This window comes from Prionailurus viverrinus, chromosome B2 (genome assembly GCF_022837055.1).
Source record: "Prionailurus viverrinus isolate Anna chromosome B2, UM_Priviv_1.0, whole genome shotgun sequence".
Classification (NCBI taxonomy): domain Eukaryota; kingdom Metazoa; phylum Chordata; class Mammalia; order Carnivora; family Felidae; genus Prionailurus; species Prionailurus viverrinus.
Genome location: NC_062565.1, coordinates 65598739 through 65622842, shown reverse-complemented (window position 1 = coordinate 65622842; position 24104 = coordinate 65598739). Strand labels below are relative to the sequence as shown.

General features: G+C 37.9%; 1 protein-coding gene across 5 annotated transcripts in view; it reads right to left on the bottom strand.

Annotated features, from left to right (window-relative positions):
* Positions 1-18415: 18415 nt before the first annotated feature.
* Positions 18416-24104, bottom strand: part of LOC125166161 (regulating synaptic membrane exocytosis protein 1) — a 286570-nt gene continuing 280881 nt past the window's right edge. For all 5 annotated transcript variants that reach the window (XM_047859903.1, XM_047859907.1, XM_047859904.1 and 2 more), the window contains 3 exons: positions 22962-23063; positions 22013-22152; positions 18416-20707 (listed from right to left, as the gene is read on the bottom strand). In XM_047859903.1, coding sequence (XP_047715859.1) covers positions 20489-20707; positions 22013-22152; positions 22962-23063 — 461 coding nt within the window. In that variant the 3' untranslated portion in view covers positions 18416-20488. The remainder of the gene's footprint in view (positions 20708-22012; positions 22153-22961; positions 23064-24104) is intronic.

Sequence of the window (24104 nt, the reverse complement as noted above, 5' to 3'; positions counted from 1 at the left end):
TTTCCCCAAGTTTTGTCCTTGATCTTAAACTTCAGTCTGTCCCAGTCTAAATCTTCCCTACTTAAGACTTCCACAGTGGTACTGTCCCCTCCACGGGTACTTCTGCCTATAGCAGCTTCCTTGAGCTGCGTGAAGCACTACTGCCATCTTGTGGCTGAGTTGTGCCACCACTCCCATTTGTTTGATGAGATTTCAGTTCTCACCAACAGAGGGCAGGGATTGAGGTCCTGGATTGGAGACAGAAACCTTTGTTTATAATTTTGAGCTTTTGGCATTAAACCGTTATGGCAGGGTGAGATTTGAAATTGAATATTAAGAAGGACCATATAATACAACTTCTGTTTTCTTATTATTAGATCAGTGGAAATTCACAAATATTACACAGCCTCCTTGGGGGTGAAAACATTCCACATAGATATACTGTTTTGAATTTCCAATTCTTTTCTTAACCCTACCCATCCTATTCTGTAGTTGTAGCCAACAGGCAGGCACTTGGAGTAGGAGGATGATGAGGGTCATATTTCAGGAGGCTAGCTAACCCCCAGTCTGCTACTGGGCTTCTTGTTATGCCTGGAACTGAGAGGCCGCCTAATCCTAAATTGTTGGAACTTTTGTTAGATTACTTGTTTATTTAACTCTCCAAACAACTAAGGTTTTGATGGCCTAAGGTACTAGGAAATAGGATTTCATAGTTGGTGTGTGGCTTCTGTTAGATTAGAAGAATCATTCTCTTTGTTTCCATCTAACTTTTCACAACAGTAGAACTTTCCTGACTGAGTTACACCAACATTCTCTTTCTCCAACCTCTAGAGAAATTTCTAGGCAGGTTGAAAGCTCAGAGCTCTGGTTGGAGCAAGAGTGAAGGTTCTGAGACCTATCTTTTTCTACAAATATCTAGAGACAGAAACTGTCCCTCACTTCTCTAGAACATCATTTGAAAAGCTCTTGTCAAGAGAAACGGTGTTCCAAAGGAAGGAGGGGAGAATTCCTAGAACATTGCTTCAGAAGTATCAACTTACCAATTTTAATCAAATCAATCAGAGATCTAAATGGTTGAAAACTCTTTACCTAGGCACTGTTCTTAGTAGAGAAAAAGCTACCGGAAAGGATGGCTAACCACAAGGTTTTGCTTTCTAGGCCTGGACATTCACAATTTTCTACTCAAAGTAACATCCACCAACTCCTGCATCACCTGAGAGCAGGGCTGGCTTCATAGGTGTACATAAACTTGTACAGTCACTTGGGGCCTTGCACTTGGAAAGATGCAGCACTTGGCTTAATGCTCTGTTGCCACCATCTTGAAATTCTTAATTTTTGGGGCGCCTGGGTGGCGCAGTCGGTTAAGCGGCCGACTTCAGCCAGGTCACGATCTCGCGGTCCGTGAGTTCGAGCCCCGCGTCGGGCTCTGGGCTGATGGCTCGGAGCCTGGAGCCTGTTTCCGATTCTGTGTCTCCCTCTCTCTCTGCCCCTCCCCCGTTCATGCTCTGTCTCTCTCTGTCCCAAAAATAAATAAACGTTGAAAAAAAAATTTTTTTTAAGAAATTCTTAATTTTTAAACACGAGACTCCTGTATTTTGTTTTGCATTGAGCCATAATATATCCTGCCTGGAAGCTTTTTAAAAATATATAATATGAGGTCCACCTCAAACATCTAAAATTGAACCTCAATCATAACAAAATCTTGAGTGAATTGTTGCAACATTGAGGTTTAAGAAGCACTGATCTCAGCTACCTCTGAGGTAAATAGGGCCTAGATAGGGTAGGAGGGCTCAGATGAGTGAGTAGCAAGTAGCTCCTTGGTGGAGAACACAGGGGAAGATCTGCATTCTTCTCTTTAGAGAAGAATCAAAAGACATTTTAGACTGGAGGAGCTGTGGGTGGGTCACAGTAGGGAGATAACTGTAGGACAAAGAAAGAGAATATGGAAAACGATTTTGTTGTATAGGAAATAGCATCTCCAAAATCATTTCTCTTAAGTGATAGTGACCTGTCACAAATTTTTGAAAAATTCAATTGTAACATTAGAGTACAAAAGGGAAGTTGAACAATGAATGCCCACTGTTTTTTTGACTTTGGGATAATGTCTGATCAGTGCTGAGCTATTGCTGTTAGGGCCATCCATTATTAGGGCCAAGTTGCCCTTTATCTTCTCACTGGACATTTCTAAGAATGTCCCCCCTGTTCCTCTTTTAGCTCTCAAAGTTCCTCTTCCTCCACCCCCTTTCTCTGGACATGTGTACTTTCCTTTATATTATCAGAGGGTTTACATTTACAAAAGAACATAGTGGAAGAGATTTTGACCTTGGCTTTAGTTACTTTCAGAAAGCAAGAAGGAAAAGGCTTCAATAGGCCAACTGCTAGCAAGAGTGGTGGTGGATTTGTAGAGTTTAAATCAATTTATAATTTAAAATTATACTGTTGTGATAATTAAGAAACAATTAAATAGTAACATTTGGGATCCTTTTATCATAGCACCTTTTATATTGGTTATACTTATAACTTTAATGAGCTAAACTACTGTATCTCCAGTGTAGAAGTCTCCATATTGGTATGAATAATTTGAGAAATCAAAACAACATCTTTGATATAATGATACAATTGGATAAAGCAGAAGCAAACTAAAAGTGTTTTTTTAAGTTTATTTTGAGAGATACAGAGAAAGTACAAGTGGGCAAGGGGCAGAAAGAGAGAGAGGGAGAGAGAGGGTAGAGGGAGAGAGGGAGAATCCCAAGCAGGCTCTAGGTGGCCATTGTGCAGAGCCCACATGGGGCTCGAACCTGGAAACTGTGAGATCATGATGAGCTGAAATCAAAGTCAGATGCTTATACTGAGCCACCTAGTTACCCCAAATCAAAAGTATTGTTTTTAGAATACAAGTGGGAGAATAGCATACAAGAAAAATCTTGACTAGAAGCAACAAAAAAAGTATGGAATTTACTTTGTTTCTCAACTGCAGGAAGGCTATAGACCCCTTGGACATGATAACTGTAGCCATGTTGGATGTAGGAGTTGAAATTTTTATTTTCATCCAAAGGAGATCGAGTTTTAATAGACTGAAAACAGTGGTCTAGGAGAAAATAGGGTTCTCAATCTTCCTGTCATTTGTTCATTCTACAATCATGTTTTGAAAAAATTTTTAATGTTTATTTATTTTTGAAGGAGAGAGAAAGACAGAACACGAGCAGAGGAGGGGCAGAGAGAGAGGGAGACACAGAATCCAAAGCAAGCTCCAGCCTCTGAGCTGTCAGCACAGAGCCCGACGTGGGGCTTGAACTCACAAGCCATGAGATCACAACCTGAGCCAAAGTCGGACGCTTAACCGACTGAGCCACCCAGGGGCCCCTACAGTCATTTTTTGTACATGTTCTATGTGCCAGGGACTGAAGTACTAGTTTATGTCATTGTTTCTACCTTGAATAATTTCAAAAGTATTTACAAAGAGTTTCATCAAGCCATTTCCTTATAACAATATTGGAATAAAGCACAAAAGGGAGAAAAAATACACTAGCCATTAGCTCTACTACAGTTGATATGAGAGTGTAATTGTTGATCAGGGTAAACTGAGGCAGGGAAAATTGTAAGGTAATTGCAGCCAAGGTAAATTGAGACCCTGGAAGCAATTCAGTAAGTTTGTGAAGTTGGATGAGAAACAAAACAAAACAAAACACTGCACCTTCCTTTGTCTTTCCTACCTCTAATTGAAATTATCATTTCTTACAATTGATACTGTAGGCAGCAAGCCATAACAATAGCATAGTAGTACCTATGACCTTGTTGTAAATACAATAACAGATATTTTTATATCATATTACAGTTGTTGCAGATACTTTGAACTATCATTTATGTTCATCACCACTTCACAGTAGTCATTCGATCTGTCACTTTAGCACATCATTAAAGAAGTCATATGTATTACTACATCACAAGTTATTTTTAAAATATTTTTAATTTTACCAGTGTAATTAGTTTCCTTTGAATCCTATGTACTTTTTAAATTAGTTTAACATTACTTTAAGAAGGAATCCATAGACTTCACCAGGCCTTACAGGGGTCCAAAGCATATAACAGATTAAGAACCCTGTGGTAGAAGAAAGCACAAGTCCATAGAAGAAAATTATTTTTCCATACACTACGAAATAAAGTATAGGACACACAAACAACATTATGTGCATCTATTTGCATGTATTGGAAACTAAATTTAAAATGGAATAAAGACCTGAATGTGAGACAAGAAATGATCAAAATCCTAGAGGAAAAAACAGGCAGCAACCTCTTTGACCTTGGCCTTGGCAACTTCTTACTAGATACGTCTCTGGAGGCAAGGGAAACAAAAAAGCAAACTTGAACTATTGAGACCTCATCAAGATAAAAAGCTTCTGCACAGCAAACAATCAACCAAACTAAAAGGCAACTGATGGATTGGGGAAGATTTGCAAATGACATAGCTGATAAAGGGTTAATATCCAAAACCTATAAAGGACAATCAAACTCAGCACCCCCCAAAACAATAATCCAGTTAAGGCATGGGCAGATGACATGAAAAGACATTTTTCCAAAGAAGACATCCAGACAACTAACAGACACATGAAAAGATGCTCGATATCACTCATCATCAGGGAAATACAAATGAAAACTACAATGAGCTGTCACCTCACACCTGTCATAATGGCTTAAATTAACACAGGAAACAACAGATGTTGGCAAGGATGCAGAGAAAGGGGAACCCTCTTACACTATTGGTGAAAGTGCAAACTGGTGCAGCCACTCTGGAAAACAGTATGGAGGTTTCTCAAAAAGTTAAAAATAGATCTACCCTAGTATCTAACAATTGCACTACCAGGTATTTACCCAAAGAATACAAAAATACCGATTTGAACGATACATACACCCCGATGTTTATAGCAGAATTATCAGTAATAGCCAAATTAGGGAAAAAGCCCAAGTATCCACTGACAGATGAATGCATAAAGAAGTTGTGATATACATACATATGTGTATGTTTATATATGAATATTTGACTATATGAATAAACATAGATAATGGAATATTGCTCAGCAATATGGTGTGAAATCAAGGTATGAAATCTTGGGGCACCTGGGTGGCTCAGTCCACTGAGCATCCAACTTCGGCTCAGGACATGATCATATTGCTTGTGGGTTCAAGCCCCGCATCGGGCTCTGTGCTGACAGCTGGGAGCCTGGATCCTGCTTCAGATTCTGTGTCTCCTTCTCTCTTTGCCCCTCCCCTGTTCACACTCTGTTTATCTCTCTCTTTCAAAAATAAATATTTTTTAAAAAGTATAAAATGTTGCCATTTGCAATGACATGAATGGAACTAGAGTGTATTGTGCTAAGCAAAATAAGAGAGAGAGAAATACCATACTTCACTCATATGTGGAATTCAAGAAATGAGACATATGAACATAGAGGGGAGAAAAAAGAGGCAAAGCATAAAACTTTTTTTTTTTTTTTTGTAAGTAGACTTCATGCCCAGAGAGAAGCACAACACAGGGCTTCAAACACATGACCCTAAGATCAAGACCTGAGCTGAGATCAGGAGTTGGACACTTAACTGACTGAACCACACAGGTGCCCCAAATAGACTTTTAACTACAGATAACAAACTCAGGGTTGCTGGAAGGGAGGTGGGCAGGGGGATAGGTTAAATGGGTGAAGAGTATTAAAGATGGCAGTGGTTGCCATGAGCACTGGTATTGTATGAAGGTGGCGAATCACTAAATTCTACTTCTGAAATTAATATTACAATCTATGTTAATGGGTTAAAATAAAAGCTTGGAAAAGGAAAACGTCTTTGACAAAAAAAATGTATAGCTAGTGCAAGAATTTCTTTTGAATTTTTATTTATTTAATTTACATCACAGTTAGCATATAGTGCAACAATGATTTCAGGAAGATTCCTAAATGCCTCTTACCCATTTAGCCCATCCCCTGCTCCCACAACCCCTACAGTAACCCTGTTTGTTCTCCATATTTAAGAGACTCTTATGTTTTTGCCCCCCTCCGTTTTTATATTATTTTTGCTTCCCTTCCCTCATGTTCATCTGTTTTGTCTCTTAAAGTCCTCATGAGTGAAGTCATATGCTATCTGTCTTTCTCTAATTTTGCTTAGCATAATACCCTCTAGTTCCATCCACGTAGTTGCAAATGGCAATATTTCATTCTTTTTGATTGCTGGATATACTCCATTGTGTGTATGCACGCGCGCGCGTGTGTGTATGCACACACACACGCATACACACCACATTTTCTTTATCCATTCATCCACCTGTGGACATTTGGGCACTTTCCATACTTAGGCTATTGACAGTGTTGCTATAGACATTGGGGTGCATGTGCCCCTTCAAAACAGCATGCCTGTATCCCTTGGATAAATACCTAGTAGTGCAACTGCTGGGTTGTAGGGTAGTTCTATTTTTAATCTTTGGAGGAACTTCCATACTGTTTTCCAGAGGGAATGCACTAGTTTGCATTCCCACCAGCAGTGCAAAAGAGATTCTCTTTCTCTGCAAGCTCACCAACATCTGCTGTTGCCTGAGTTGTTAATGTTAGCCATTCTGACAAGTGTGAGGTGGCATCTCATTGTGGTTTTGATTTGTATTTCCCTGATGATGAGTGATGTTGAGCATTTTTTCATGTGTCTGTTTGCCATCTGAATATCTTCTTTGGAGAAGTGACTATTCATGTCTTTTGCCCATTTCTTCACTGATTATTTGTTTTTTGGGTGTTGAGTTTGATAAGTTATTTATAGATTTTGGAAACTAGTCCTTATCTGATATGTTGTTTGCAAATACCTTCTCCCATTCTGTCAGTTGCCTTTTAGTTTTGCTGACTGTCTCCTTTGCTGTGCAGAAGATTTTTATTTTGTGGAGGTACCAATAGTTCATTTTTGCTTTTGTTTCCCTTGCCTCTGGAGATGTGTTGAGTAAGAAGTTGCTGTGGCCAAGATCAAAGATGTTTTTTCCTGCTTTCTCCACGAGCATTTTGATGGCTTCCTGTCTTAAATTTAGGTCTTTCATCCATTTTGAGTTTACTTTTGTGTATGCTGTAAGAAAGTGGTCCAGATTCATTTTTCTATATGTCCTGTCCAGTTTTCTCAGCACCGCTTGCTGAAAAAACTGTCTTTATTCCATTGGATATTTGCTCCTTTTTTGTCAAAGATTAGTTGACTGTACATTTGTGGGTCCATTTCTGGGTTCTCTATTCTGTTCCGTTGATCTGAGTGTCTGTTCTTGTGCCAATACCATAATGTATTGATGATTACAGCTTCGTAGTACAGTTGGAAGTCCGGGATTGTGTTGCTTCCTGCTTGGGTTTTCTTTAAGATTGCTTTGGCTATTCGGTGTCTTGTCTGGTTCCATACAAATTTTAGGATTAATTGTTCTAGTTCTGAAGAATGCTGGTGTTATTTGATAGGGATTGCATTGAATATGTAGGTTGCTTTGGGTAGTATTGACATTTTAACAATATTTGTTCTTCCTATCCAGGAGCATGGAATCTTTTTTCCATTTTTTTGTGTCTTCTTCAGTTTCTTTCTTGAGCTTTATATAGTTTTCAGTGTGTAGATTTTTCACCTCTTTGGTTAGATTTATTTGTGGGTATTTTATGGTTTTTGGTGCGATTGTAAATGGGATCAATTCCTTGATTTCTGTTTCTGTTGCTTCATTGTTGGTATATAGGAATGCAACCAATTTCTGTGCATTGATTTTATATCCTGCAACTTTGCTGAATTCATGGATCAGTTCTAGCAGTTTTTTGGTGGAATCTTTAGGGTTTTCCATATAGAGTATCATGTCATCTGTGAAGAATGAAAGTTGACCTCCCTCTGGCCGATTTGGATGCCTTTTATTTCTTTGTGTTGTTTGATTGCTGAGTCCAAGACTTCCAATACTATGCTGAATAACACTGGTGAGAGTGGACATCCCTGTCTTGTTCCTGACCTTAGGCGGAAAGCTCTCAGTTTTTCCTCATTGAGGATGATATTGGCATTGGGTTGTTCATATATGGTTTTTATGATCTCGAGGTGTGATCCTTATATCCCTACTTTCTTGAGGGTTTTTATCAAGAAAGGATGCTGCATTTTGTCAAATGCTTACTCCACATCTATTGAGAGGATCATGTGATTCTTGTCCTTTCTTTCATTGATGTGATGAATCACATTGATTGTTTTGTGAATATTGACCCAGCCCTGCATCCCAGGTATAAATCCCACTTGTTATGGTGATAATTTTTTAAATGTATTATTGTATTTGGTTGGCTAATACCTTGTTTGGGATTTTTGCATCCATGTTCATCAGGGAAATTGGTGTATAGTCCTTTTTAGTGGGGTATTTGGCTTTGGAATCAAGGTAATGATGGCTTCATAGAATGAGTTTGGAAGTTTTCTTTCCATTTAAATTTTACAACAGCTTCAAGAGAATAGGTGTTAACTCTTCCTTAAATGTTTGGTAAAATTTCCCTGGAAAGCCATCTGGCCCTGGACTCTTGTTTTTTGGGAGATTTTTGATTGCTCATTCAATTTCTTTCCTGGTTATGGGCCTGTTCAGATTTTCTATTTCTTCCTGTTTCAGTTTTGGTAGTGTATATATTTCTAGGAATTTGTCCATTTCTTCCAGATTGCCCATTTTATTGGCATATAATTGCTGATAGTATTCTCTTGTTATTGGTTTTATTTCTGCTGTGTTGGTTGTGATCTCTCCTCCTTCATTCTTGATTTTATTTATTTAGGTCCTTTCCTTTTTCTTTTTGATCACACTGGCTAGTGGTGCATCAATTTTGTTAATTCTTTCATAGAACGAGCTTCTGGTTTCATTGATCTGTTCTGTTTTGGGTTTTTTGTTTTGTTTTGGTTTTGGTTTTGTTAGCATTGATTTCTGCTCTAACCTTTATTGTGTCCTGTCTTCTGCTGGTTTTGGGATTTGTTTGGTGTTCTTCTTCCAGCTTTTTGAGGTGTAAGGTTAGGTTGTGTATCTGAGACCTTTCTTCCTTCTTTAGGAAGGCCTGGGTTGCTATATGCTTTCCTCTTATGACCTTCTTTTTGGGCCTTGATGTTATCAGTTTCATTGGCTGCCATTTAGTTTTAAATTTCCTCTTGAACTTCTTTGTTAGCCCATTCATTCTTTTATTAGGATGTTGTGTACTCTCCAGGTATTTGTTATCTTTTGAGATTTTTTCTTGTGGTTGATTTTGAGTTTCATAGTGTTGTAGTCTAAAAATATGCATGGTATGATATTGAATTTTTTGTACTTGTTGAGGGCTGATTTGTGTCCCAATATGTGGTCTTTTCTGGAGAATGTTCTATGTACACTGGAGAGGAATGTATATTCCGCTGCTTTAGGACAAAATGTTGTGAATATATCTGTTAAGTCCATCTGGTCCAGTGTGTCATTCAAAGCCATTGTTTCCTTGTTGGTTTTCTGTTTAGATGATCTGTTCAGTGTTGTAAGTGGGGTATTGAAGTCCCCTACTATTATGATATTATTATCAATGATTTTCTTTATTTTGTGATTAATTGATTTATATATTTGGGTGCTCTCACATTTGGAGCATAAATGTTTCCAATTGTAGGTCTTCTTGGTACATAGACCCCTTCATTATGAAATAATGCCCTTCTTAATCTCTTGATACAGTCTTTATTTTAGAGTCTAGATGGTCTGATATAAATATGGCTACTCCAGCTTTCTTTTTTCGACCATTACCATGATAGATGGCTCTCCATCCCCATACTTTCAATCTCAAGGTGTCTTTAGGTCTAAAGTGGGTCTCTTGTAAATAGTATATAGATGGATCTTGTTTTGTTATCCGTTCTGTTACTCCGTGTCTTTTGATTGGAGCATTTAGTCCATTGACGTTTAGAGTGAGTACCAAAAGATATGAATTTATTGCCATTATGTTGCTTGTAGAATTGGAGTTTCTGGTAGTGTTCTGTTGTCTTTTCTAGTCTTTGTTGCTTTTTGCCTTTTTGCCCCCATCTTTTCCTCCCTCAGAGAGCCCCCCTTAAAATATCTTGCAGGGCTGGTTTAGTGGTCATGAACACCTTTAATTTTTGCTTGTATCTGTGTTGATTAAGTCCCTGGATATCATTTCTTCCATGTCTTTCTTTTGGGGTGAATTCCTTAATTTCCTCACTTTGAAGGAAGAAAAGGAATTAATAAGGTAAAAATAAATTATAATTAAAAAATTAAAAACACAAAACACACCAAAAAAATTCAAATAAATAGTGCTAGATCCTATGTGTGTTTTATTCTGGTTGTTGAAAGGAGCTTGATAGTTTAGAGAAAAAAGGGGAAAAAATGAGAAAAAAACTGAAAATGTTTGAAAATTTGAAGAAATGTATACAATGAAATAGAATAGAATGAAATGATGGGCTAAAATAGAATTTGACAAACTTACAAATAAGTAAAAAATACAGTAGAAAAAAAATTAAAGAAAAATATTTTTAATAAAAATTGAAAATAAAAAATTTTACTCTTTCTATATTCAGAAAAAAGAAATGAAAATGAAAAAAAAAGAAAATTGAATAGTTGGACCAGCAAACAGACTGAAATACAATTGAAATTACATCGGTTTCCCCTAGGAGTGAAACTGAAGCACTTTATAGTTTGTAAACTAAACAGGTAGAGAGGCCTGTGTTGTTCCTGAAGAGCATGGTTGGCCCTGTTGGGTGGGGCTTAGTGTAATGGCCCCATTCTCCAGTAGATGGTGCTGCTTAGCTTACTGGGGTGGATTGTTGCGTCACTTGTAGGTGTTTATGCGGATGCATGGGAGCGATGAAATTGGTGTCCCTCAGCTGCCCAGTCTCTAGTATTGGAACTTTGTTCTCCTCAATCAGCAATGGCACACCTGTCCTTTGTCTCCAGCTTCCATCCACTCCCTGCTTTTACATTGTCCATGACCAAGCCATCAGGTTGTCAGGTGGCACCTCCCTCCTGAGTTTTATCTAAGTGTGGCTGTTATCCCAACCCCTCACTTCTGAGGTACTGTGGCTTTGACCCACTCAGACCTTCTGGGGAGGGTCTCATCAAGCAATGGCCAGGTGCCAGCCCACCCCATAAAAAGGTCATGCAATCGTGCAGCAGCAGCATTTCAGGGATTATGGAAAATCACAACACGCATCTGGCACCAGGCTTCACCCTTAACAACCTTGTTTCAACACCAGCGAATGTGATTGTTCCCTGGGGTCCACTGGGACCTTTCACTGTGGAGTGGCTGCACAGTCTCTACCAAATGTCCTTCCAGCAGGGGAACTGCCTCTCCCCATGTGGCCTGAGGACTGCCCTGACCTCTGCTGGGGTTTTGCCCTCACCAGAGCACCACCAGGTACTGAGCTGCAGAATTTCAGACTCTGTGCTCCCCCTGTTTATAGAGTCTTAATGGAATTTAACCCCTCTCCTTTCTCCCTTTTTAGTTCAGTCCCTGAGGCTGTTTCCACTTTTCTACTTTCTCTCCAACTGCTTTTAGGGGTGGGGTGCTTTTCCCATATTCTCCCCCACCCCGCCCCCGTCTCTGTCCTCTCTCTGCAAGCAAAAACAGCTACCCGCCCTCTGCAGCTTCTCTCTCCCCCACTTCACCTCTCCGCGCAACATACCTGCTGAGTTCTGTGGTTCAGGTTGTGCAGATTGTTGTGTTAATCCTCAAATCAGTTTTCTAGGTGTGCAGGATGGTTTAGTGTTGATCTGGCTGCATTTCAGGGATGTGAGACCCCAAGAACTCCATTCTTTTCTGCCATCTTGGCTCCTCCTCTGCTAGCAGCTATTTTGCTATACCTTGGAAGTACTATCTGAGCGTGAAGCCAAGTAGAAGACATCAACATCAGGAGATGGAGAGAGATTCTTTGTGATGTCTTTGATATACTAGCTTCAACCTGTGCCTGAAACAGAATCAACCTGTAGAATTTTCACTTATGTGAGTTTGTCAATTCCCTTTTCTGGTTTATGCCTTTTCAACTATATATAAATCATTCAATTTAAAAGCAGTTGGACACAGGATCTTAGCTTATTTTATATGTCTCAGGAGATGATCTGGATAGTGGAGGGGTAGTGAGCCGATTGGTTCTGTGTGGGTATGGATTACATCTGTAACTGGTTTGGCCATACCTCACAGATGCTTGTCACAGTACACACTGGGCCTACGGCAAACTGCCTTTGCCCAAGAAAGCACGTGGATAGTTAAAAAACAGAACTTACTGAGAACAGGTGAAAATACTGAAAACCTTGTTAAATGTTGATCCTGTTGCTTGGATCTTGTTTAAGGAAAGACAACTTCTTGGGATCAGTAATTGAGAGAGGCTTCTGAAAATATCCTGAAGGACAGGTCATCCCAATGCTGAGCATGTTTTAAACAAATGATTTATGTGTCAGAGATTGTCATCCTGTACTCAGGATGTTTTCTACTGTTTTTGAGTGTGTTACTTGTATTGCTGAAGCCAAAAGGAAAGTACTCAAACCCAAGGACACTAGTATGGGCACTAATAATATGCTTTGGCCTCCACATATTCATTCATTTACTGGAACAGAGACTGCTAATTACTCATCAAAATCCATGTTCTCATATTTCTGGGCATTCACATCCTCTTTTGCAGTTAGGTAAGGCCATGTGACTGAATTCTAACTGCCGGAATATAAGTGGAAGCATGTCCCTCTTCAGACATGGGCCATAAATGTCTTTTGCATGTTTTCCTCTATGTGCTTTTCCAATTTCTAGATTGCTGCAATAGAGCCAATTTTTAGGGAGGTTTAGAAGTCATGTGTTAAAGATTCCAGAACATTTGTCAACCTGGTTTCCTAAACACTGTGTAGAAGAGGACTGTCCTGGTTCACTTGTTCACATTCCCCATACTGTTGGCCAGGAAAGAGTAAATTGTACTGTTGTACTTGAGCCATTATATATTTTGGGGTCTATTCTTTAGAGTAGTTACCCTCCCTTAACTAATACATTTACCAAAAATGTATTGAGCACCAAGTATGTGGAAGATAGATATATACTTTAATTAAAGGAGTTCTGTGGTTAAGAGCTGTAGAGAGTTATAAGCCCCTCTGGATTCTCAGAGAGGTTAAAGAGAACACAACATGATTTACCCCTGCCTACTTTGCTAGCCTCTTTGTTCTCTGCATTTCATTCAAGGTGACCTCCTTTTAGTTCTTAGAACGTGACACATTCTCTCCTGTCTCTGCCCTTTGTACATATCTCCTTTGTCTAGAATGTCTTGCTCTTTCCTATGTATTTTTCAACAGAAATTTTACTTCTTCAAGAAAGCCTTCATAGCCCAGACACTCCACTTTCTCAGTCTAGGCCCAAGGATGGGCAAGATACTCATTATATATTTTTATAGCACCCAGTAACTTCCCTTTACAGCTTTAATTATAAGCGGCCATTTTCTACATGAGCTATTATTGGAGTAATGTCTTTATTCCCCACTAGATTGTCGGTTCCTTTAAAGTAGGGCTCCTTTTTGTTTTCTTTAATTTTGTATGATTGATTATTTGGTAAGGTACCTAGTATAAAATAAATACTCGATTAAAATTTATTGAATGCATAAGATATAAATGGAACCCTTTCTCTTTCAATTCCTCATGGACTTTACTCATTAATTATCACTACTTTTATCATCAATATCAAGAATAAACCAAGTATTGGAAACTTGGAAAAGGTGATGCTGAACAGAAATAGGATGACTTTGGGGGTATATAATCAAATTTTTGATTTAAATCTGTTTAGTTTGAGGTGCTGAACCCTTAAGGAGATATCTTATAAATAGTTTAGAAGGCAGACCTATTAAATGGAGAAATTAAAGTGCTAAGATTGAAATAAGGGCAATAATTGAAATCTGGGAGTAGATACGATCGTGGAAGGAGAGCACAAAAAGAGAAAAAGGTAATATTTATGTGGAATAAATACAGTTAAGGATTGTTAAGGAGTCTGTGTCCTATTGAGCTTTGTGCTTTACTCAGTGTCTAGCATGATAATTATACACAGTGGTTGCTAATGAAGAGGAACTAATAAAGAAGGATGGTGTAATAGGCTTTGCTATAATAATGCTGCATAAGAAATGACCTCTAAATCTTTGTGGCTCACAAGATTGTTCTTTATCATCCACAGATCTGGAGGTCATCAGGGGTAGCTCTGTTTCAACCTGGGAGTTGGGTTCAGGTCTGATCCACATGTCTCGTATTGAAGGACCAGGTTGAATAAGCAGTGCCTACCTGCAGAAACCCAAAGTCAGTGTGATGGGAATATATGTTGTCAGCCTATTCTGTTGTGAGGCACTGTATAGCATTGTGGCAATGGGTCTGTGTATGTATAATCCTTTCAGAAGGAGTAAAGAATTGGAGACAGAATCTTGCCTTCAAGTTGGAAAAGTAGGACCATGAGAAGGGAAGAGAAAAATTTCCAAGAAGAGAATCTTTAGTAGTAGATTCAGAGAGGGTCAATAATTATGCTGTGAAAAGACTGGAGTTTGTCTGTGGTTAGATATCATTTATTGGAGCATGTCAGCAAAGTGGTGGTAGGGTGCACAGACCACATTACCAATAGAGGTAAGGTGGCCAGATTTAGCAAATAAAAATATAGGATGCCAAGTTAAATTTGAATTTGTGATAGACTAATTTTAAAATTGTTTATTCATCATTTATATGAAATTCCAGTGTAACTGGGTATTCTGTATTTGATCTGGCAGCCATATGTTAGTGTTATGAATGAGCAGTAGATGAGGTATTGGAGTCAAGATAAAGGAGACCATTGTTGAAGGTAGGTGATAAAGGGAAAAGGAGGGATAAACTAGAAGGTGTATATAATTAGGAAGAGCTCTATTAGTAGTGTAGACCTGACCATGTCATCAGAAATCATTACACATATACCCATGGTGTATCTGGGGGGCAGGTAACACTGCTCATTTGGGGAGTTAATGTGACAAAGGAAAAAGTTTGAGCAGCAATTCGATATGATGACTCCAGAGCATCTCTGTGGCAATTTTAAAAAGTAGAAAGAAAATAAAAACTCATAAAACTTTATCCCAAGCTATGAATTTAGAGTAACCTATGTGAGAAAAACTAATAAAAATGTCATTATGTGATGGCCATGGTATTGATCATGTTTTGTTTACACTTAGGAGTTGTGAAGACTTGCATATGTTGTATCGTCTTGAGAGATACCTGAGGAACCAGGATAGAAGTACTGTGTAGGATATGGGAGCTACTTAAGGCACTGATGACTTCTGAGCTCCTCTGAGGAGAAGGGACTCTATGCATAGATCAGGAGTCATGGAACCTATTTTTGGGAGCAAACAACTTAGAGGCCATATGGACGCTCTCTGGGAGGACCGAAATGCTTTATGGGGCTGGGATTCAGGGCTCATCAGTTCAACCCCAAGATGCAGATTTTTGTGACTGATGCATAATTGAGGGGCACTGCTGCATTGGGATTAGGGACAAGGAGTCAGGTAGAGGTACTCCAAAGACAGTTTTACCTTGGAACCAAAGGATAAGTCTGGGGTTCAGCTAAGGAAAAGTTTTTTCTAGCTCCTTTAGTACTTTCCCTGAGAGCTGATATGATAATGAAAATGGTGAGTGCAGTCGGAAGAGGACACAGAAGAGGTACAGGAGAAAAGTCTTAGAAACAGGGTTCAGTGGATGGAGAAGAGTTCACCGGCTCTCTTTCCCTATTCCCCTGCCTCCCGTGCTATTGGCAGAGTGCTTGGGAAACATGCAACAGGAGACCTTACTGGCTGGAATGTGTTGGATATTTTTCACATAAGCATCTTTGCTGTAGACATCTTTACTGCAAGCATTTTTGCCACACAGCTAATTGGCTTTAAGGCAGTTTTGCTGTAAAAGATGTCATGAAAAATAAAAGTGTATGTAGATGCAGGGCACCTGGGTGGTAGAGCATCCGACTTCTGCTCAGTTCATGATCTCACGGTTTGTGAGTTCAAGGCCCACACCAGGCTCACAGCTATCAGCGCAGAGTCCACTTCAGATCCTCTATCCACCCCCCCTCCTCCCCCGCTTATGCTCTCTCAACATAAATAAAACATTTTTTAAAATGTATGTAGATTCATGGCAATGCTATTTATATAACAGATTTTATTTTGTGAATTGTATCTAAGTGCTTCTTTTTTTTGTCCTTCACTCATAGTATTATACACATTTTTTTTCCCTTGTTGATTTATCTCTTTCCTCAGCACATACTTTTTTTCTTTTTGGCCACATCTTCCTTTTAAGAGAGGTATCAGTTTCCAAATACTAGGATGCATATTTGTAACTGAGTTTTGTATTGCGTCATGGAAGCCTTCTGTTGTTTTTGGCATGTTGTTCTTGACATATTGTCACATGTCTGTTGATAGATGCGCCAAAGTTCTATGGGTTCACAAGTCCCCACCACTGTATAGGCCATTATGAGAACTAAGACTTACATAGTATAAAAATGGGAATTCTGTGTTGATGGAGAAATGAAACCAAACTGTCAACCAGTTGATGAAACCTACAAATTGTCAAACCAAACTGTCGTTTGTTTTCTTGTTGTTGTTGTTGTTGTTTTTTTTATCATGTAGGGCCTAATAGCCAAGTAGCTATGTGGTGAAAATTTTTGCAGCAAAAATACTTGTGGCAAAGATGCCTATGGTAAGGGTGCTTATCGCAGAAGTATTTGAAACTGGCCGGGACTTGCCTTAGGCAGAAGAGTTTGGGTTAGAATTCTTTCCCATCTGATGGACTCTTCATTCTTAAAGATCTAGCTCACCATCTGGTGGAGGATGGAAAGTGTTTAGCAGGGCAGGCTCTGGAGTCAGGCTTTGGTTCATATACCAGCTCCATCAGTAACCAGTGCTGTGACCTTTGGCCTGTTGCTTAGCCTCTCCAAGCTGCAGATCCTTTATGTAAAATAGGGTTATAAAAGTACTTAACTCTTAGGGCTGGTGTGAGAATTAAAGGTAATCCCCATAGTGTTTTGTATACAAATTCAAAATATGTTACTGTAATTATTTCTTTATGTCATGGTCTCCCTTAGTAGATAGGGAGCTCCTTTAAGACAGGTCAGTTTTTTTGTTTTTTCATTTTTACATCCCAAGTAAATAGCATCTAGTATCCAACAAAGCCCTTAATAATGTTCCTTATGTGTAGTCAGATCATATATCTCAAGGTGGGATTTCCAGATACTAAGTTGTCAGAGTCAGCAGGAAACCATGAAGACTTAGCAAAATTGCTTTCCCTACTGTTACTTCCTCTCCACCATTACAGGCACTCAAGTCATAATGCTGTGCAGGTTTACATGATTTGAAGAGAGATTTCTGCTTTTCTGTCCCTGTCTAGACAAAGAATTTTAAAGCTATATTTAGCTGCCTCCTATTTTAATGTCAGATTTGCCCCCGCCTTCCCCTGGTTATGTGCATTAAACAACTCTGCTCTGACAGCCCGTTGTAAACTGAACCGATCTGTTGTTTCTTTTTTCCTCCTTGACTCAACCTAACAGATAATTTCATGTCTTGTAGACCAAACAATTGGTTGACCCAATAGGGTAAAATTCAGTCAACTGCTTAAAAAATTTTAAACAACTTATGCAGTGACATGTCTCATATTGCTTTATTGTCTCAGATTTGATATTTCGTTGTGTTTATTTTGCTTTATGTTAAAGTTGGTTTGGTCTAAAAAATATTATGGGCTTTTAAAAGGTGGAGATTAGATCCCAACAGCAATTTTAGTAAAAATGTACTGCAATATGAAATTATTGCTTACCAAGTATTTTGTGAGGATGATGATTTTATGAAATACATGAACACACTTTTGAAGAAAAAGTTATAAAATTAAGAAAGCTAATAATTTTTCTTTTAACATATTACCTATAGAGACTGATCTATGATATTTGAAGATCTATTTATTCCCTAAGATTCTGCTGAAGATAACCTAATGGCTTGCTTGGTTTGTTAAGTTGGCCTACTCTAAGGCAAAGGTCTACAAATCAGTCAGGGGTTCAGAAAGAAAAGATGGAAAGAGGAGCAAGATGCTTTGATGAGAGACGCAGAAATTAATATTCTGATATGTCACATAACTGGAAATGATTCAGCAATTTGACAATAGAGTTGTCTCTTTTATTTGCACACTCAAACAGCAGCAGAAAAACAACCTTCCATTTGATTCTTACTGAGATTTATTGTTTTTAATAATGCCACTTTTCAGAAGTATAGTCATGTGCTCACTTAGACAGGCTGACAAAGTGAAAACTCGTATGTGATGCAAAGTACCCTTTGGGTGTAGATTAAGACATATATAGTGCAGTGACAAGTCAAGTCAAATGCCCACAGCAGACAACAAATCCCAGCCTCCCTTTCCCATGATCTGGCTCCCATTTTGCACCATAGAACCCACAATGGAAATCTGGCAAAACATAGAACACAGATGGCTACCAACTGACATGAAAAGTAAATTTTATTAAACATGTTTACATACATGAGTTGTTCATTTTAAAAGCACAGGGGAGTGTTAAGACAAGTGGTCAAAATAGAAAGATACTACCCAATTATAGTTAGTTGATTGTTGGCCACTAAGACAGAACGGAATCTAGTAGAAGTGCACCAATGCTTCAGTTCTTCCTGCTCAGCATGGTGAGTAGTGGTCAATCTGTGCCCTGTGGAATGATGGGCAGATAATTCTGGCATGTGTAAATAATAATAAATAATTCACTTGGTGCAGGCAGTATGTCTATGGATTAAAACCTAGTGTGTACACAGTGTCTACATGTGTTACAGCCCCACAGTAGGAATCTACACCAAAATATTTATTAGAAGGAATTTGGTCCATACTACATCACGTTTTCCAGAGGGTAAAAAATAAAGTCCATCTATAGACATTTCACCCCAAACTCACATACGGAGTCTGGCTAAAACCTGCAAAATGTCTATAACAAAAATGGATGGCTTAGATTTCTTGGTTATTTCAGTATAGTAATTAACGAGCAAACTGTACAAGTACATGCAACATACAAGCTGTCCTAATGTGGAACTAACATACATTATTAAATAACCTTTTGGGTTTTTTTTTCATTTTTTCATTTTTTAAAAAAAAAAAAAACGTGCATGCAGCTTTGAACAGTTCCAAGTCATGCTGCTCTATTTGTGTGATCACAAAAGTTGAATGACTCATAAAAGGAGGGAGAACGTATCAATGCACCTGCAGAGTCTGCAGTGTGTAGCACATATACAGAATGTCACAAGGGAAATTCAAGGCCAAGAAAAACTCAAATGAAGAAAATGCAAGTTGAAATTTGACTTGTTTTATTTTCCCCCCAAAAGTAGGATATTTTGCATTAAAAAATCAAGCTTTTGTGCTTGCATCAATCTCAAAGAAATGTAAACTAAAATTTGATAAAAACATTACTTTAGTGCAGAATATTTCAACTGGAATTTCCAGTGGAATATTGGACAGCTCATACCATGCTCTTTCCAGGGCAGATGGGTATGTCTACACTGAGACATGGCCGAGAAGCCTGGGCATAGCTGAAAGTGTCTTAGGCTCAAATCCATTTCTAGTCACCATTTTGGGAAGTCAAAAGTATAGTTTATACACATGAGCATATACTTATTTTTGGGGATATCAGGAAGAAAAAGTTACTACAAGGAGTATTTCCAAAGTACAATTATGTGGTTAGTTTTAGTTCCCAGCATTAGTTGCAGATTGACTTTTCTAAAAGTCTTCCATGAAAAACGATGGAAAAAATAAATTAATGTTTTAGAACACAAACAGGTATGCTCTTCATTTAAAAAAAGTGATTCTATGATTATTTTAGAAGATGAATTTTTGTTTTCTGGGTTTGCACACATAAGACTTTGAAAAATTATAAAATGAAAGCCAGTGAAATCTTTCATTGGCCTCATCTTGCCTAGTTGCTGAACACTTTGGGGAGATGCCACAGAGACTATTTCAGCCCTTTTTTAGTGCTTTTGGGAAAAGAAAGGAAGGGTCTTTGTAAGCATCATGAGGCCTGTCGTGACATGTCCAAAAACTAGTGGAAATAACATATACAATGAAAAATAAAGCAAAAACAATTCAAGAAACCAAAACCCAACAAATAATGCACAAATAAACAAAACACACAAAAAACAGAACTTCTTAAACACCAGGGAAATAACACTGCTTGTGGTCTGTGCACAAACGTGTAAAATACAACTTTTCACAGAGTGAGAGTTTCCAGTTTGTTCAATTTGGTGTGTGTGTGTGAATTTGAAGTTTCCTCTTTTTCTGTTTGTTAGAAGCATCAGTGACTCTCACTAGCATGTTAACTCTTACTGTAATTTGATAGACTGCCTTGTTCTGTCATATGAAGCCAGGTTTTAAACAACGAGTGGGACATATTGAAAAACTACTACAGGCAAAACACAAGTTGATTGTCTGTCTCCAACAATGCTTTTTTGATCATGAAATATCTGGTTCAGATTATTATCCTGAAAGGTAGAGTTTCACTGGAATGACTCTGGTAGGAGTTCACTATGAGCGGATGCAGGGAGGCCCAGTTGAACTTTCCAGAGATGACTGGGAAGCCCGGCGCGTTAGGGGAGTCAGTGTGGGGTCCACCAGGGATGATGGTGGGAACAACTTGTACCATCCGATTACCATACTGGATAGATCGAGTTCTTCCAACAAGATTTGAGCCACACCCATAAAGCATTTATGGTCCATTCTGCCATAGTCCCCCCAGACAATGACCTGCAGAGACAGAGAAATGCAATAAAACTCTAATGTTTCTTTCATATTTGAAGAACTGAAAGCAACTATTCTGCAAAAGTGGGTCAATGAATGAGATGAAATGAATATAACTGACACTAAGGAGGAGGAACAGATAGAGATTAATATACAGGTGCTCAAAGAGATACTTCACAGTAATTTTTAGATTAGATAGAAAGCATCTAATGTTTCCATAGTCAATGAGGGATATTAGCTACATAAACCATGGTAAAGAAATACATATACAAGTTTGTTTATATATACATTCAATACTTTCTTTAGTAATGACTATCTGGTAAGTGATGTATAGGGCCATAGTGATATAAAAAACTAAAATTTGTACAAGTTAGGGCAAAACAATGCAATTCGGTGTATGGTAGAGTGTGTATATGAAGGAGTATGTATAAAGAATGAAAATATTCATTAAATTTCTTTTATATTATGTACTTGTTAGTGAAGGTTGAAAAATAATTATAAGCTGGTTCCTTTTGAGCATTTCCCTGACAATTCTGATTTGATAAGATGGTTAATAAATCAGTGAGCTTATAGCTTATAGTGAGCTTATAGCATAATGTGGGTCAACTCCTGTTGGTGTCAGATAAGCACTCATTTCATTATACTTACTCCTAAGGTTCTATTTTCTAATCCTTTGGTCATCTGGAGACGTTCTCAACTGAATTCATTCACCTGCTTCACACAGGCAGGAGTGGTGAAACCTGCCTTTCCAATGTGCTGAGTAATTTTGTCAAATTATTTAATCTCTGTGATCCTCATACATAATCTTTAAAAGGGGGATAATGGTATTTTATACACACAGTAGATAAAGTGTTTAAAAGAAATAATGCATGTAATTACTTAACAATGCATCTGACATTCACCAGTCCTGAATATTCTCTTTCCTTGCTTCTTCTTTGTATCCCATGTCTGGCACATAGTAATGCTCAATAAATTATCAGCATCATTTGCCTTGATTACCTACCTACCTACCTACCTATTGAAAAGAGGGGCTGTGGGAGGCAGGGTAAAAGCAGAAGGAGATGATGGAGAGAAGGAAAAAAAGAAGGGAGCGAAAATAAACTTTGTATTATCTATTACATCCACCAGATATTTTTTTAATACTACATATTATTTATATTGTAAATTAACAATTTGTTTTTTTCTACTCAAGGATGTTACCCTGCATTTCTCCTTACTGAAATTTGTGCTCTTCATGTTTGGCCACTCTTCAGTGTTTATATGGATAATGTGGACATTACAATGTAAAAAGTCAAACAAACTTTTACCTACCTGAAGAACTTTACCCTGTGGACTTTCGTCAAAAACCAGGGACTGTTGATACAAAGGATCAAGGGTTTTTCGTGCAATTCTTGTCTTCTTCTTGGCTATACAGGCCCCGTTTTCCAAAAGATACACTTTGACATAAGGAGCTTAACAAAGGTGACATTAACATATAAGAGGTTAATCCTTCAAGTTAAACTGATTTTATTAGAGAATGCTTTATTAGAGAATTAGAGATTGCTTATTGAAAGTTTCTCTTGACTATTTACATCATTTTAACTTTCCCGTGCTCCATAAATTCTATTCCTTAAAACCCTTATGTTACCATCACTGCCATTTTCCTCATTTCAAGTCAATGTATATGGAATTAACCTAAGACTGAGTGACCTGGGGTATAGCTGGCATTACAGTTCACATTAAAAATAACTTTTTTAATGTTTTTGTTTATTTTTGAGAGAGAAACAGAGCACGAATGGGGGAGGGTCAGAGAGAGAGGGAGACACAGGATCTGAAGCAGGCTCCAGGCCCTGAACTGTCAGCAGAGCCTGACATGGGGTTCAAACTCACAAACCAAAAGATCACGACCTAAGCCGAAGTCATACACGTAACTGACTGAGCCTCCCAGGAGCCCCTACAGTTCACATTATAAATATAATAATATATAAATACAATAAAAGCTCACTGTTTCTTTTTTATGATTGGAACTAAAAAAAAATTTCATTTGTAAATGTGCAGAAAAAAATTAACTTGATAATACTCTTACTTAGACTTTGACAGTATAATTGTGCAACGAAAACCCAGATCCATTTTTATAGAATCAAAGAATACAGAAAAGCTGTCTTTTTAATCAATCAGATGATGCAAAACAAGAGCCTATAGAATTCAAATGCAGCAAATACTTGGATTTTTTTGCTTATGTCAGATTCTCTTGTGCAAACTCAGTACGACATTTCCTTACCAGGTGTAGACTTGGAACCAGGTTTTTGTGTGAGGCTTCGTGCTCTAATAACTTCAACTTCTAATTGGCCCTTTTTATCCTCCATTCCAATTTGTATGTCACCTGCAAGTGGAGGGGAAACAAAATGTTTCAGCTTCTTTGCAGTTACATGCAGTTAAAAAACAGAGGTATGTAATAATAGACTCCAAATTATGATCTTCATGATCTTGATAAAAAACCTTAATATTTAGAGTTTCCTGATCCCACTTTTCTTCCCCTTCCTCCAAATCAGGTTTTGAAATGTTTCTCTTCATTTTTCTGGTACTAATCCATGTTATGAGTTTCATATTAGTTTATAAATCACTTAATTACAACAATACTGAATTTAAGTTATTCTTATATGCTAATAAGATTTCTTATCCTTTTTATCATCTAATATATAATACTTCTTAGTAAGAAAGTATAATTATCTATATTTCCATTACCTAGAGAAGAACACTATTAATGTTTTGGTGAATATCCCATCTTAGAAGTACTTTCTCTTTAAGAGAAAGTACTCCTTTGATCTATTCCTTTGATCTATTCCTTCCTTCTTTGATCTATTCCTTCCTTCCTTCCTTCCTCCCTCCCTCCCTCCCTCTCTCTCTCCTATCTACCTACCTACCTACATCTATCTACCTACCTACCTATTTACCTACCTACCTATCCCTATCTATCTATCTATCTATCTATCTATCTATCTATCTAACCTACCTATCTACCTACCTACCTACCTATCTACCCATCTATCTATCATCTCTATCATGACCATGCATCCTTAATTTATTGACTAGATGGACCAGTGAATGGATATGTCATTACTTGCTTAACCAGATCCCTGTTGATGGAAATATAGACTATCTACATTGTTGCTACTATAAATAGCACTGGAATGAACAGCTTTATAGAGAATTTTTGCACACTTGGTCAATTATCTCTTGAGCATAAATTCCCAGATTTTTAAATATGGGGTCTAACTGAATGGACATTAAAAAATTCTATGTATATTGCCAAGTATCCTTCAGAAAGATTGTGCCAGTTTGTACTACCATCAGAAGTATCTGTTTTTCCATATTGCACACCCACTAATAGTGGTATTAGCAATATGTCTAATTTTTGTCAATC